We start from the raw sequence: 12711 nt of genomic DNA on the forward strand, positions 1-12711 counted from the left end.
TTGTGTTTATCATGCCAGGACTGGGTAACTTTATTCAAGACTTTGACAAAATAATCCCCAAAGTAATATAAATGTAGACACTTTAAAAAGTCCAGATGCGAAATTTCAAGAAAACTTTGAATTCAATCCAAAGTCAGTATTAAGTCAAAAGTTGAACCAGTTCTACAAATTATAAATACTATTTTCCTTCTTAAGTTCATATATTTTCTGAGATAGATTACCAACTTAGTTTTCTTTGATATTGGTATTTGGAATAATTTTAACATGATTTAACATTTTTAAGTTCTAAATCTATACTTATCCTGAATATCTTATTATAGTTAAAAATATAAATCCAGAAGTGACAACTCTTCCTTACAGAATAATTCCAATAATAAATGTAGAAGGATTGAGAGAAATAGAAAATCACCATTAGAACACCACAGTAGTAACTGCCACAAGCAAGATCTGCCAATGGATAGTAAAATGAGCAAAAGTTTAAGCAGAAACGGGACATTTGCATAGTCTCAGGGTATCTCCAGCAAATATTCAATAATTACAAGGAAAACACAGTAAGTTTACAGTAGCAAATCCTAGCAGACACCACCTTAGCATAGTGATCAAGGTTAACAACACCGGAAATACATTACAACATCAGGTATCCCCTGTTATGATACACTGTCACAGACTGGAAGACGGGACTTAGACATGACAGCTAAATGCAAGGCTGGGTCTTGGAACAGTAAAATGACATTAGTGAAAAGACTGAAATCTCTACTTTTTAAACTTTCTACTTTAGTTAGTATTATATCAAGGTTAATTTCTTAATTTTGACAAATGTTCTATTGTTATGTAAGATGTTAATATAAGGGCAAGGTGGGTGCAGAGTATACAAGAACTCTACTATTTTTACAACTCTTCTGTAAGTCTGAAATTATCTCAAAAGCTTAAAAAATAACTGTTAGAAAACATACATGTATATGTGCATAACGTGTACATATATATAAATCAAGACTTCATGGAAATTGGCATCTTGGGCACTCAGTCAGTAAAAGAGTAGTGTTCTCTTCTGAATTATTCATTGTCTTACTGGTAACTTAGCTTTAAGGTCGTCCCCCTTCTAGACTTTTAATCTCAAGTATAAATTTCCATTTTCATAGAAAAGCCTTTTTTAAACATTCCTATATTAGGCCAAAAATAAAATCCTAGAATAAAATTATCACCATATTATCTTATAAAATCACTCATCCCAACCATAAGACCCAGCCAGTATTTTTACTACATTTCTTCTCATTTAATATGTTTGTACTGGTTTGGTTTGGTTTATGAGTGGAGACAGCTAATATATTTAGTATTTACTCACAGGCCTGACAGTCTAAGGGAAAAAAATTATCACTTGGGTATCTTATGAAGAAACAGCTGTTTTTCCAAGAACCAATATTGTGTACTCACCTCAGACATAAAAAGTTATTTACCAAGTCTCTTCTATCTAACAGCATAGAGCTACCCAATCAAGGCCAACAAAGACCCTTTCAATATCCTTTTCTTAAATTTGGCTCTAAAATGACTGTTAATAATGGTAATAAATGTCTTTTTATTAAACAGGCAATTTTATCTTATGCAATTTAGGGAAATAAACATAAAATCTACTTTTAAATGAAGAAAATAATAATTTCTCACTTTAACTATGGCTGATTCATTCCCTGAGCATGAATCCCCTTTTACCCTCATTGTTTTTAACTATAAACTGAGCTGAAATCTGCTCACAGGTGAAACTAATATTTTAGATGGAGAATAATATTACCAAGTAATCATATTTATTACTTTTTGTAGTCATTATTTCTACTCACTGTGGCATTTAATGTTTCATCTATATCTCTCTATCACAATGCCCTCTATAGAAGCAGCAATAGTGAAAACATAATTACACTTTGGGGGGAAAAAAAAAACAGGTAATTTTTAAGTGGATCTTTATCTAAATACAATAAAAAAGCAATAAAGAAAAATGTCTGTAAAATTTTCATTTTATGTCAATGCCATTTCCAAATTCACCTTCCACTACTACCATGAACAGCAGAAGTGGTTTAAAAAAAAAACAAAAAAACTCTAACCTAACGATCTATACAAAAAGGGAGACAATTTACTCACTACACATTGCAGTATATTCAAGTGGTGAAAAGATATAAATTCTTTCAGAACTGTCATACCATCTGGCTGTCAATATAGTCTCTTGAATAATTATATTAAACATATTACTACAAAATGTACCAAGAAGTAGAGAATAATGCTATATTTGTGAACTGCAAATAAAACAAAACAGAATTCCAAGAAGGCTAAAGTCTAAGCTATAATTACACATGAAGTGTATTTTGAAAGCAGTCACAATGTACAAAAATGGGACAAGATATCCAGATGTTTAAAAAAAACATCCTGTTTGTCTTAGATTATATCCAGTTTCATCTGGTAGGTTTCTGATAAGCCTGTTACATGAAGTGTGTTTCCCTCCTGCTGATAAGAAGCAGCTTGCAGATATCCATAAATTTTTTAAGGAGTGAGTCTACTTGGCAATATTGGTAACTCCATAGTTTCCTATTACATTCATTCGTCTGAAAACTGAAAACAACTCAAGACTAAAATATTCTTCCATTCCTTTTCCAGTTTTTCAAGTATAAAATCAAAGGAAAGTTGGAATGTATTGCTTCTTGTCACCAACAGGCATTTCAAAAAGAAGGTAATTAACCAAATCAAGTGTTCTTTGGTCAAGTTAGTAACAGGCTTCCACTTTGTTCTAAATCCTTTCATAATCCTTTTTTTTCTAATTTTTCCAGTATGGCCTGAATCTTACAAACAGCCTCTTTTCTGGCCTGCCGTACAGAGTCCTGGCCCCCAGTTTCAACTGAATCCAGTTCCAAAAGTTCCTTGGTTAGCATTTCTTCCAGAAGCCAGTATGCTTTGTCTGTCTTTTTTCCTACAAATTCTTCTACTTCTTGTTCAAGATACTGGACCTTCTCCAGCACATGTATGATTTTTTTAATACTTGGAGGAGTACTTTCATCTGAAGGTACACGTTCTTCAGGAAGACTGCTACTTTGATCTTGATTATTGGGATGGTCACTGGTGGCATCACCATACAGCTGAGGCTCAGCACTATACTGGACCTGGCAATCCAAAAGATCCGAATCATCATTGTTCACTGTCCCCGAGGATTCGTACTGATGGACACTGCAAGGAAAGTTGTGCCGGTTCATGCTTTGCTCTGATTGGCTATAGGGATATGAAGAATCCTTGGAGTGGAAGAGCGAAAAGAGGAAAAGAGCTGTTTTAATGGGAATCCATCAACATCAAATTTGTTAGCCCACATCTTTCACTTGACCAGAAAGGTACATGAAAAGATTCCCTAACAATAAAATTGGACCCTCTACTTAATCATTTGCAAAAAACACAGTCCTGAGAAGATAAAAGGGAGTGTGCCCTGTCAGACAAAAGGCACCAAATTTCTGAGTTATAATGGCTGGAACCTGCCCTGTGGCAGGTCCATCACCATGAGCACCTCATAATCCATCCTGTGACCTAACCAATAAGAATTAGTTTTTCCCCTAAAAGGTTAAAAACCTCAAGCAAGATCTTGAAAAGGAAGACAGCCACAGTGATAATGTTCAAGTCTGTGGTTTAAATACAAGCTCATACTGCAGATACTTCACATTGGTTTTGTCTTTTGTTCATAGATTATTTGAAGTAGTAAAATGCAGTCTTTGCATTTAACATTTAGAATTATAACAAACAGAAAATGTGTATCTTTCTGTCTTTTAACAAAAACGATGTGAATCTAAATCTTCTCTAAATATAAAGTTTATTTAAAAAAAAAAAAGGAAACCAAGCTGAGGTAAAGCTATACATAAGTAGTCACCAACTTTTTGCAATTAGTCCCCATTTAACACAAACCAATACAGAAACTATATAAACCGTGTTATGTTCTCTTAATTACACACACATGAAAGGAACAACGTTTAGGTCTCCTACCTTGGGCTGCTGGAGTGGGGGTGAAGGGGGTGACTGGGGAGAGCCACTGCTAGGCCATGGTGAAGTACTTTCGGTCATGTAGAGATTGCCAGGTGGTGCTGAGGGCGCTGACGAAGGCCATGGATAACGGCCACCCATTCCATAAGCACCAGGAGAAGCCCACGCATCCTCTTGTGGTCGTACAGTTGGTCCTGATTGTGGAACACTACGATTACCATCTCCATAAGGATAATGGGGCAGGGTCATTCCAGGGTTCTAGATTGAAAGGAAGAAATATACTAGTCATTGTTAAAAACTTGTAATAAAAATATTCTACTACAGGCAGATTCTGAGATGCTTCCTCTCTTCTTAACAGAGTATACATTCACTGCTACTGGACTAAACTATAGTAACTCTAATTAATCAGCTGTAGTAATTTCTCCAAGCCTCAAAAAGTTGGTTCCAAAGATACCAGGGGTAGATTTAATGACAATAAAACTCAGAAGGAATAAGGCCTAAAAATTCAATGGATGAAGCCCAAGTCTGTCCCATAGACACTATAAACAAATGGACTCATATGCTATAAGGAAGCACAAATAAAGACATGTTAGAACTCCTCTTGAAGTGAACAGAGAAATAAACATAGTTATTCACAGAATATTAAAAAATATGAAACTAACAGGGCGCTAAAAAAGGCTAAGATTTGCCTGGCATGGTGGCTAATGCCTGTAATCCCAGCACTTTGGGAGGCTGAGGCGGGCAGATCACAAGGTCAGGAGAGTAAGACCATCCTGGCCAACATGGGGAAACCCCATCTCTACTAAAAATACAAAAATTAGCTGGGCGTGGTGGCGTGTGCTTGTAATCCCAGCTACTTGGGAGGCTGAGGCAGGAGAATCTCTTGAACCCAGGAGGTGGAGGTTGCAGTGAGCCGAGATCACACCACTGCACTCCAGCCTGGCAATAGAGCAAGACTCCGTCCCAAAAAAAAAAAAAAAAAAAGGCTAAGATAGGGAAACTTTCAAGCAGCAAATCTCTAAAGATTACTTTCAGTATAAAAATGTATGATTATGAGATTATGACATCTTAAGGTACCTTCAGCCAAAGTCCATATACTGCAATAGCTGTTACAGATAAGAAAGGCATCAATATAAAAGACTTCCCAATCTAGAAGTGTCTTATTAAATCGGCACTAGTATGAATAGATGCCCTTCCACTGTTTACAAGAGGCAGAGACTTTGAATTCATTTTTTTCCCAACAAAAAACAACTCACCTGTGAAGCCGGATATCCTGGAACCTGCCCCCTAAGAGGGGGTGCTTCAGTCTGACAGTCCTGCTGGGGATAGATCCAACGAGAGACTGGAGTTGGGCTGTTGCCAGATGAACGGTAAGTACTTGGAACTTCTGTGGAGTAACTGGTCTGAGTATAACCAGGTGCATAATAAGCCCCTGAGTATGAAGCAGTATTTGCCCCAGGGCCTGGGGGGTATGTTGGACCATATGCTCCATTTGTATAAGAATTCAAACTCTGAAAAAAAGCAAGTTGAGAGAAAAAAAGATGAATTAGTAGAAGAGCTGAAATGCCCTAACTTAATGCCTAAACTTGAAAACTTTGATAAGATATTAATCACAAATGCAGGCCAGGCACAATGGCTCACGCCTGTAATCCCAGCACTTTAAGAGGCCAAAGTGGGAGAATTATTTGAGGTCAGGAGTTTGAGACCAGCCTGGGCAACATAGTGAGACCCTGTTTCTACAAAAATAAAATAAAATAATTAGAGACCCTGTTTCTACAAAAATAAAATAAAATAATTAGCCAGGCATCGCTGGGCACGGTGGCTGAAGCCTGTAATCCCAGCACTTTGGGAGGCCGAGGTGGGTGGATCACCTGAGGTCAGGAGTTCTAGACCAGCCTGGCCAAAATGGTGAAACCCTCTCTCTACTAAAAATATAACAATTAGCCAGGCGTGGTGGCAGGTGCCTGTAATCCCAGCTACTCGGGGGGCCGAAGCAGAAGAACTGCTTGAACCTGGGAGGCGGAGGTTGCAATAAGCCAAGATTGCTCCACTGCACTCCAGCCTGGGGGACAAGAGTGAGACTTCATCTCCAAAAAAAAAAATTAGCCAGGCATCATGGCGCACATCTGTAGTCCCAGCTACTCAGGAGGCTGAGGTGAGAGGATTGCTTGAGCCCAGGAGGTCAAGGCTGCAGTGAGCCATGGTTGTACCACTGCACTCCAGCCTGGGCAACAGAGTGAGACTCTGTCTCAAAAAGTATATGAAAACAAAAAAATTATTTAAAAGACTATAGAGACAGACCTAGCTCTGCCATAGGCTTTGTATTTAACCTCCCCTAACTTCAGTTTCTCCATCAGGAAAATGAAGATCATAAATGTATCTTTGAGGATTACTGTCAAAATTAAATAAGATGACATATATAAAAGGTTTAGCATAGTGTCTGGCACACAGTATGCTCAATAAATGGTAATTATTTGCATTATCACTGTTGTTAGTATTATCATGGCTGGGTCACGACATGAACCCAGAACTGACTCCAAAGTCTAGTTCTTTGTATTATACTATCACTCTGCATCCCAAATGATACTAACAACAAACTCCTCACATATTGCTCACTATAGTTTTAAATAACCTATTCAGACTCTTATCCACACCCAGAATCCTCAGTTTAATAATCCAAATGAGATTCAAGCTAGGCAGGCATGCTGGCTCACGCCTGTAATCCCAGCACTTTGAAAGGCTGAGAAGGGAGGATCACTTTTTCTTTTTTTGAGACGGAGTCTCACCCTGTCACCAGGCTGGAGTGCAGTGGCACTCGGCTCACTGCAACCTCCACCCCCCAGATTAAAGCGATTCTCCTGCCTTGGCCTCCCCAGTAGCTGGGATTACAGGTGTGCTGTAATTTTTGTACTTTTAATAGAGACGCAGTTTCACCATCTTGGCCAGGCTGGTCTTAAACTCCTGATCTCATATCCACCTGCCTCAGCCTCCCAAAGTACTGGGATTACAGGCGTGAGCCACCGCACCTGGCCTAGAAGGGAGGATCACTCCTGAGTTACAGACCAGCCTCAGGAACATAGTCAAACCCCATCTATTTAAAAAAAATATATATATATATTTTTTTTTTTTTAAAAAAAAGATTCAAGCTTAATGCTAAATTTAAATGATCACTTCAATGTTTTCTATTAATTTCTACTTTACCCTTTAGAAACAGTGAAAACACAGAATCAAGTTTTCCTATTCTTATCTCTATCTCTAAGACTATATAATCTTTCCCACTTCAGGTACGAGGATACCCATGACCAAAGAATTCCATGCAGGATGAGGTGTAATAAACAGTCTGCAATGCATTCCCTGAGCAGAAGACCATGAACCACCACTTTGTTAAAACTACTAAGAGGCTGTTAAGGTCTTCGGGCATAAACAAAGAACTCCTTAATACATCACACACACAATTGGAGACTTAATAAAACATTATGTGACTTTTTGTACTGTTGTTCAACTTCTAGAAATCCTAAGGAAATGATTCAACTAGAGAAAAAGTTATAGGCATGAAGTTCTTCATCACAGTATTATTTACAATCACATAAAACTGTAAACTACCTAAATGTCCTATAATAATGGAATCTTTAAGTAGATTAAAGACTATTCATTGAAAAAACTGTATTCAGTCTTCAAATTTTACTATTATGGCCAGGCGCAGGGACTCATGCCTGTAAAAATCCCAGCATTTTGGGAAGCCAAGGTGGGAGGACTGCTTGAGCCCAGGTGTCTGAGACCAGCCTGGGCAAACAGCAAGACCTCATCTCTGGGGAAAAAAAAAAAAAAAAAAAATTTAATTAGCTGGGCATATAGTCCTTAGCTACATGGGAGGCTGAGGCAGGAGGATTGTTTGAGTCTAGGAGTTCAGTGTTACAGTGAGCTATAATCAAGTCACTGTTCTCTAGCCTGGGTGACAGTAAGACCCTGTCTTCAACTAGCTAACTAAATATTTTACTGTTAGAATTGACCAGATATTTAATGATATTAAATAATTATTTTTAAGGTTTTTTTTTCCTTTTAAGTTTTAATAATGACATTGTGGTTATGTTTTTAAAACTTCCTTATATTTTAACGAAACATACTTAGGTATTTGTAAGTGATAAAATGATATCTGAAATTGCTTCAAAATACTCCAAGGAAATACTCCAGAATAAATACAAGATGGCCATGTACTGATACCCACTGAAACCAATAGATAGGTTCATGTTAGTTTAGTGTGCTATTCTCATTGCTTTTATGTGCTTTTGTTGTTTTTTTTTTCTTTTTCCCTTCTCACAGGTGTTGGCTTTGTTTTTTTGTTGTTGTTGTTTTTCTTTGAGACGGAGTCTCACTCTGTCGCCCAGGCGGGAGTGCAGTGGCCGGATCTCAGCTCACTGCAAGCTCCGCCTCCCGGGTTCACGCCATTCTCCTGCCTCAGCCTCCCGAGCAGCTGGGACTACAGGCGCCCGCCACCTCACCCGGCTAGTTTTTTGTACTTTTTAGTAGAGACGGGGTTTCACCGTGTTCGCCAGGATGGTCTCGATCTCCTGACCTCGTGATCCACCCATCTCGGCCTCCCAAAGTGCTGGGATTACAGGCTTAAGCCACCGCGCCCGGCCTATGTTGTTTTTCTTTAAATAGAAATGAGGTCAGGCTGTTGCCAGGCTAGTCCCAAACTTTTGGGTTGAAGTGATTCTGGCACCTCAGCCTCCCGAAGTGCTGGGATTATACCACGCCCGGCCATTACTTTTTTTTTTTTCTCCCCAAGACACCCAGGGTAGAATGCAGTGGCACAATCACCACTCACTGCAGCCTCAAACTCCTGGGCTCAAGCAGTCCTCCCACCTTAGCATCCTAAGTAGCTGGGACCACAGGCATGCACCACCATGCCTGGCTAATTTTTGTATTTTTTGTAGAGACAGGGTTTGGCCATGTTGCCCAGGCTTATCTCAAACTCCTGGGCTCAAGCAATCCACTCGCCTCAGCTTCCCAAAGTGCTGGGATTACAGGTGTGAGCCACCACACCTGGCCAGCCATTACTTTTGATGCTTGAAAATTTCCTTGATTCCTGGAATTACTTCCTGGTTTTGAGATGTCTTCATGAGTTCATAGCTTCTTTTCCCAAATAACCACTCTCCTGACAGATCACAAAGCTGTCACATGCATGTTATAAAAGAACACAGAATCAGAAGATTATATAACAGTCTTGCAGTTGCTAAAGATGTTTGCTAAGGATGAGCTAAAGATCCTATTTCAGAAACATGGCAAAGTTTTTAAGTCTTCGTCTGAAAAGCAGCTTGTGTGAAAGTTGCCAATGCCAAGATGGAGTCACCTACATCCGACCCAAAATGGATGGGGGAGGTCATGAAACAGGGGATCTCACGCACACGTCTGCAATAAGTATTATCACAAGGACTTTTTTTTTTTTTTGAGACAGGGTCTCACTCTGTCACCCAGGCTAGAGTACAGTGGTACCATCGTAGCTCACTGCAGCCTAGATCTCCCAAGCTCAAGTTATCCTCCTGCCTCAGTCTCCCGAGTAGCTAGGACTATAGGTGTGAGCCACTGCACCCAGCCGATCACAGGGCTTTCTAAAACTCACAAGAAATCCCTGTAGATAAATGTATAATCCCCATGTAATGTTTCAACAGAAAATACACATGTGCTCACCTCAAAAAGGTGTATGTCTAGACACCTTTGGGTTCTTTTAAATCCAGCAACTGGTATGTTGTATCTAAAAACACTTGCACTTTTTTTTTTTTTTTTTTGAGAAGGACTCTCACTTTGTCGCCCAGGCTGGAGTGCAGTGGCGCGATCTCGGCTCACTGCAAGCTCCGCCTCCCGGGTTCACGCCATTCTCCTGCCTCAGCCTCCCAGTAGCTGGGACTACAGGCGCCCGCCACCACGCCCGGCTAATTTTTTGTATTTTTAGTAGAGACAGGGTTTCACCGTGTTAGCCAAGATGGTCTCGATCTCCTGACCTCGTGATCCGCTCGCCTCGGCCTCCCAAAGTGCTGGGATTACAGGCGTAAGCCACCGCGCCCAGCCACACTTGCACATTATTACTGTTGCTTTTAAAAAGTTACTACTAAATTATAAGTTAATCTTTTTTGAACCTACATATGAATGTAATAAATACTTTTACCTAAGGGGGAAAATGTCATGAGAAAAAGCAATCTTTATCAGTAAGATCAATCCGTGAAATCTGAAAAATTAACATCAACTTATGATTCATGACTTTGAGGAGTTTTGTCTCCCTCTTACTTTTTTTTTTTTTTTTTTGAGACGGAGTCTCGCTCTGTCGCCCAGGCTGGAGCGCAGTGGCCGGATCTCAGCTCACTGCAAGCTCCGCCTCCCGGGTTCACGCCATTCTCCGGCCTCAGCCTCCCGAGTAGCTGGGACTACAGGCGCCCGCCACCTCGCCCGGCTAGTTTTTTTGTATTTTCTAGTAGAGACGGGGTTTCACCGTGTTAGCCAGGATGGTCTTGATCTCCTGACCTCATGATCCGCCCGTCTCGGCCTCCCAAAGTGCTGGGATTACAGGCTTGAGCCACCGCGCCCGGCCAATCTCCCTCTTACATTAACTATAAAACTAGGCCGGGCGCGGTGGCTCAAGCCTGTAATCCCAGCACTTTGGGAGGCCGAGACGGGCGGATCACGAGGTCAGGAGATCGAGACCATCCTGGCTAACACAGTGAAACCCCGTCTCTACTAAACATACAAAAAACTAGCCGGGCGAGGTGGCGAGCGCCTGTAGTCCCAGCTACTCGGGAGGCTGAGGCAAGAGAATGGCGTAAACCCGGGAGGCGGAGCTTGCAGTGAGCAGAGATCCGGCCACCTCACTCCAGCCTGGGTGACAGAGCGAGACTCCGTCTCAAAAAAAAAAAAAAAAAAAAAAAACTGTAAAACTACACATGCTACTCTCCAAACTGATCTATGAAGCAATCTCAATGAAAATCTCAGCTGCCTGGCCGGTTGCAGTGGCTCAGGCCTGTAATCCCAGCACTTTGGGAGGCCAAGGTGGGCGGATCACCTGAGGTCTGGAGTTAGAGACCAGCCTGACCAACATGGAGAAACCCCGTCTGTACTAAAAATACAAAATTAGACAGGCGTGGTGGCGCATGCCTGTAATCCCAGCTACTCCAGAGGCTGAGGCAGGAGAATGGCTTAAACCCGGGAGGCACAGGTTGCTGTGCCATTGCACTCCAGCCTGGGCAACAAGAGTGAAACTCCGTCTCAAAAAAAAAAAAAAAAAAAAAGAAAAAAGAAAAAGAAAATCTCAGCTGCCTTTTTTGCATAGGTTGAAAAGCTGATCCTAAAATTCATATGAAAATGTAAGTTACTCAGAATAGCCAAAACCGTATGGAAGAAGAAAAAGATAAAAGATAAGAGTCCATCTCTTTGGAGAGACTCACACTTACTGATTTCAAATTTTACTTCAGAGTCACAGTAATCAAAACAGTTTGGTATTGGCTTAAGGACAGACATATAGATTAATGGGGCAGAATTGAGACTCTGGAAATAAACCCTTACATATGTATGATTTTTAAGAAGGGTACCAAGGCTGGGCACGGTGGCTCATGCCTGTAATTCCAGCACTTTGGGAGGCCGAGGCAGGTGGATCACTAGAGGTCAGGCGATCCAGATCAGCCTGTGCAACATGATAAAACCCCGTCTCTACTAACAATACAAAAAATATTAGCCCGGCATGGTGGCAGGTGCCTATAATCCTAGCCACTTGGGAGGCTGAGGCAAGAATCACTTGAACCTGAGAGGCAGAGGTTTCAGTGAGTGGAGATGCGCCACTACACTCCACCTTGGGTGGCAGAGCAAGACTCTGTCTCAAAAATAAAAATAAAAAAGGGTACCAAGATAATTCAGTGGAGAAAGCATAGTCTTTCAACAGATGATACTGAGACACAACTATCCACACGTAAAGCAGTGAACTTGGGCCTTATTTTGCACCATATTGCAAAAATTAACTCAAAATGAATCATAGACTAAATGTGAGAGCTAAAACTATAAAAAATTTTAAGAAGAAAGAGGGCCGGGTGCTGGGCCTGTAATGCCAGCACTTTGGGAGGCTGAGGCAGGTGGATCACGAGGTCAGGAGATCGAGACCATCCTCGCTAACATGGTGAAACCCTGTACTAAATATACAAAAAATTAGCCGCGCATGGTGGTGGGCGCCTGTAGTCCCAGCTACCCAGGAGGCTGAGGCAGGAGAATCACTTTAACCTGGGAGGTGGAGCTTGCAGTGAGCTGAGATTGTGCCACTGCACTCCAGCCTGGGTGACAGAGCGAGACACCACCTCAAAAAAAAAAGAAAGAAAAAAATCACAGGGGTAAATCTTTATGATCTTTGGTTAAAGTCTTCTTAGATAAGGCATCAAAAGCAGGAGCAACAAAAGAAAAAATAGAAAAATTGCACTTCATCAAAATTAAAAGCTTTTGTGCTTCAAAGGACACCATCAAGAGTGTGAAAAGCCAACCCAAAGAATGGAAGAAACTATTTGCAAATCATATACAGTCATGCACTGCAATGCATACATAACAGTGGTCCCATAGGATTATAATGGAGCCAAATAACTGTATTGCCTAGTAACAGTGTAGCTGTCATATGTGATAGCACAATGCATTACTCACCTGTTTATGGTGATGCTGGTGTAAACAAACTTGCTGTGTGCCAGTTGT

General features: G+C 40.7%; 1 protein-coding gene across 2 annotated transcripts in view; it reads right to left on the bottom strand.

Moving 5' to 3' along the window:
* BAG4 (BAG cochaperone 4) overlaps window positions 1–12711 on the bottom strand; it is a 37034-nt gene continuing 24323 nt past the window's right edge. For both annotated transcript variants that reach the window (XM_050801328.1, XM_050801327.1), the window contains 3 exons: window positions 5253–5507; window positions 4000–4254; window positions 1–3263 (listed from right to left, as the gene is read on the bottom strand). In XM_050801328.1, the coding sequence (XP_050657285.1) occupies window positions 2778–3263; window positions 4000–4254; window positions 5253–5507 (996 nt within the window). In that variant the 3' untranslated portion in view covers window positions 1–2777. The remainder of the gene's footprint in view (window positions 3264–3999; window positions 4255–5252; window positions 5508–12711) is intronic.

This window comes from Macaca thibetana, chromosome 8, assembly GCF_024542745.1.
Source record: "Macaca thibetana thibetana isolate TM-01 chromosome 8, ASM2454274v1, whole genome shotgun sequence".
NCBI classification, from domain to species: Eukaryota; Metazoa; Chordata; class Mammalia; order Primates; family Cercopithecidae; genus Macaca; species Macaca thibetana.